Genomic DNA, 2,787 nt, shown 5'->3' on the forward strand with positions numbered 1-2,787 from the left:
CCATTTTAATACAACTCAAACACAAAACGTTAAAGAATTATTTTCGAGTTAAATTTTAGAAGAAAAAAGAAACATGACAAAATACAAATAAAAGAAAAATTGTATATATATAGTATAAATTTTATACTAAAAATCCTTTGCTACTACTTTCCTCCAAACTCACAAAAAACTCTTTAAGGGATGAAAATACCTAACTACTTTGACTAATAATGTCACCTTTTTAGTGGATTTACACAAACCTAATCTAATGCTAATGTTAGGGGGTGAGATCCAGATTCTTTGTACCTAGTACCACTATTACATATAGATAAATTGTTAATTCACTGTCCACTTATATATATAGAAAGAGACAATAGAAGAATATATAAATATATATAGTTATGTCAGATAAATTATATAATGTAAGTTACAAAATACATAATTTCTGACAGGAACCTCAAGATCTCAGTTAGAACTTTGTCCCATTCAGATTCGTAGATCCAAATTTGTAGTGGCCTTTTTACCTTTCACCTTATTACAATGATCTTGTGGTGATGAGGATTGATGAGAGTGCAAAGAGAGTGATAGATTGCTATTAACTACAACTTCATGGTGTTCTTCTTCCTCCATCATCATCATCATCATCATGCTGCTTCTTCTTCCTAATTGCTTCTCATCATTAAAAACCACCCTTGAATTTAATTTAAGAGACAAGTCCAAATCAATATCACTATTTTCTGAAGCCTTTCTTTTCAAATTATTATTAGTATTAGTAGGCATGAAATCTTGAGCTCTAGGCATTTCAATGTGACTGCTTATTAATCTATTGTTATTAGTATTCGTGCATAAAGATCCTTGGCCATTTCCAAATGATAGAAACTGATGATCTTTTTGTTCATGATGATGATGATGATGAGGATGAGGATGGCTTGATGATTGTTCCCCAAAATAATGAGAAAAAATGCTATGATGATGAGTCAAATTGGCGTTCCTATGCGCCATGTTTTCATAGACACCAAGAGTAGCGGAAGCAACTCCATATCCATGACCATATCTGTTCAAATTAAGAGTAGTGATTAACTAGTAAGAAATCAAGAAACTTTTTTGTTTCAGTATTTGATGAAATAATAAAATAACATTTGAGGGAATTTGAATTAATTAAATTAATTAATGTGGTGAAGCTAATGTGTGTATACCTATAACTTTGAAGCATGGGAAGCTGGCTGAGATTATAAACATTATTTCTCTCTCCATTTTCTATTAGAAGCCTATGATGATCAGCCATTACTACTGTCATATATATATGCACACATAATCAAATTCATTAGGTTTGCAATTAAGCACAAATGTAACCCTAATTACTCATTGATAATCTTGCAAAGAGTAATTAAAAAATTAAACTAAACATTTTATATATATGTACCTTGATGATTTGTGTCCTCTACCTTCTTGCTCCTGTACATCTGGAAAAAAAAAAGAAATAGATAGATGGAAATAAAAGAAATTAACCAAATTAAAAGATTCAAATTCAGGTTGTGATAATAACAATTATGTAACTTCATATATATATACCTGTAAATGACTCTTGACATGAGCAATACTTAAACCTTTGATATTCATCAACTGAAGAACCAATTTTGGTGTTGCTCCTATATATATATACACATCCCAAATAAGCAAACATATTAGTAATTAAAAAAAAAAAGAAGAAGCAAATATATGTAATAACATACAAATTAACTAAACTATGGAGTTAATTAATGATTACCCGAGCAAGAGTAAATCAAATTGGAAAAAAATAGATCTATGTTAATGGAATAAAGTAACTTACTCTCTTGTCCTCCAAGTCTTTGAACAGCATGAACAAATCGAAGATGAAGATCAGGGGTCCAACGCAACCTTGGCAACTTGGATCTAACGTAAGGTCTTACTGATGTTGATGAACTCTTCTTCTCGTTATTCTCTTCCACTGTGCTGTTGCTTGAACACCCTCCACCACCACCATTGTTGTTCTTGTATTGTTTCTTATAACTACTCTCATCTTCTTCTTCAACTTCTTCTTCATTATTGGTTTCACTCTCTTCTTCACAATAGCCATCATCTTCATTATTATTATCATCATTGCAAGGGCTTCTTGTCTTAGAACATTCTGATCCATGGCTTTCTTCTTCCACCATCTTCATCATCATCATCATAGCTTAGCTTAATAGCTACTTAATTGGGTATTATGATATATATGAATAAATAAATCATAATAAAAATTGATGACAATAATTAATAAGACAAGAGGAAATAGTGTTTACTATGTCACTATATGCTAATTATTGGTGGAATCAAACCTCTAATTCTATGAAAGGAATAGTTTGAAATTGTAGACATATAATTAAACAAAAAAGAAAAAAAAAAAAGAAGAAAATTCTCGAACTTTGCTACACTATAGTTTTGGCCACAGAAATCTATGACAACCCATATGTACTTATACACCTATGTGATACCCTTGATCTAAAGAATTTTGAGAACACTTTCTCTTCTTCTCTCTCTCTCTCTTTGTCTGTCTCTCCTTCTATTGTGTGACTACTCTTTGGGATGATTAAACGAATAATTTTGTTTTCATATAGTAGTACGCATGTTGATGTATATATAATTGTATTAAATATGCATGGACATCAAGGAATGGTAGGAATATACTTGATTGTTTCATGTGACGACAATCTTATCTTTCCAACTTGATAACAAAATGCTTTTTATTTATTTATTGGAATTATAATAAAGTAGTTCAGATAAATAAACAATGTATATAGATATAGG

The 2,787-nt window shown here is 30.4% G+C and overlaps 1 protein-coding gene across 2 annotated transcripts; it reads right to left on the bottom strand.

Annotated features, from left to right (window-relative positions):
• Positions 1-375: 375 nt before the first annotated feature.
• Positions 376-2,573, bottom strand: LOC130973664 (transcription factor LUX-like). Of its 2 annotated transcripts, none has more exons than XM_057898283.1 (5): positions 1,811-2,573; positions 1,552-1,628; positions 1,403-1,442; positions 1,176-1,266; positions 376-1,033 (listed from the first exon to the last, which is right to left on the bottom strand). In XM_057898283.1, the coding sequence occupies exons 1-5, from the start codon at positions 2,172-2,174 to the stop codon at positions 466-468; spliced, it is 1,140 nt and encodes a 379-aa protein (XP_057754266.1). In that variant the 5' UTR covers positions 2,175-2,573; the 3' UTR covers positions 376-465. The 2 variants fall into 2 exon arrangements, with proteins under 2 accessions (XP_057754266.1, XP_057754265.1); XM_057898282.1 differs by having other exon boundaries at positions 1,176-1,269.
• Positions 2,574-2,787: the final 214 nt, after the last annotated feature.

Source organism: Arachis stenosperma, chromosome 4, assembly GCF_014773155.1.
Source record: "Arachis stenosperma cultivar V10309 chromosome 4, arast.V10309.gnm1.PFL2, whole genome shotgun sequence".
NCBI lineage: Eukaryota > Viridiplantae > Streptophyta > Magnoliopsida > Fabales > Fabaceae > Arachis > Arachis stenosperma.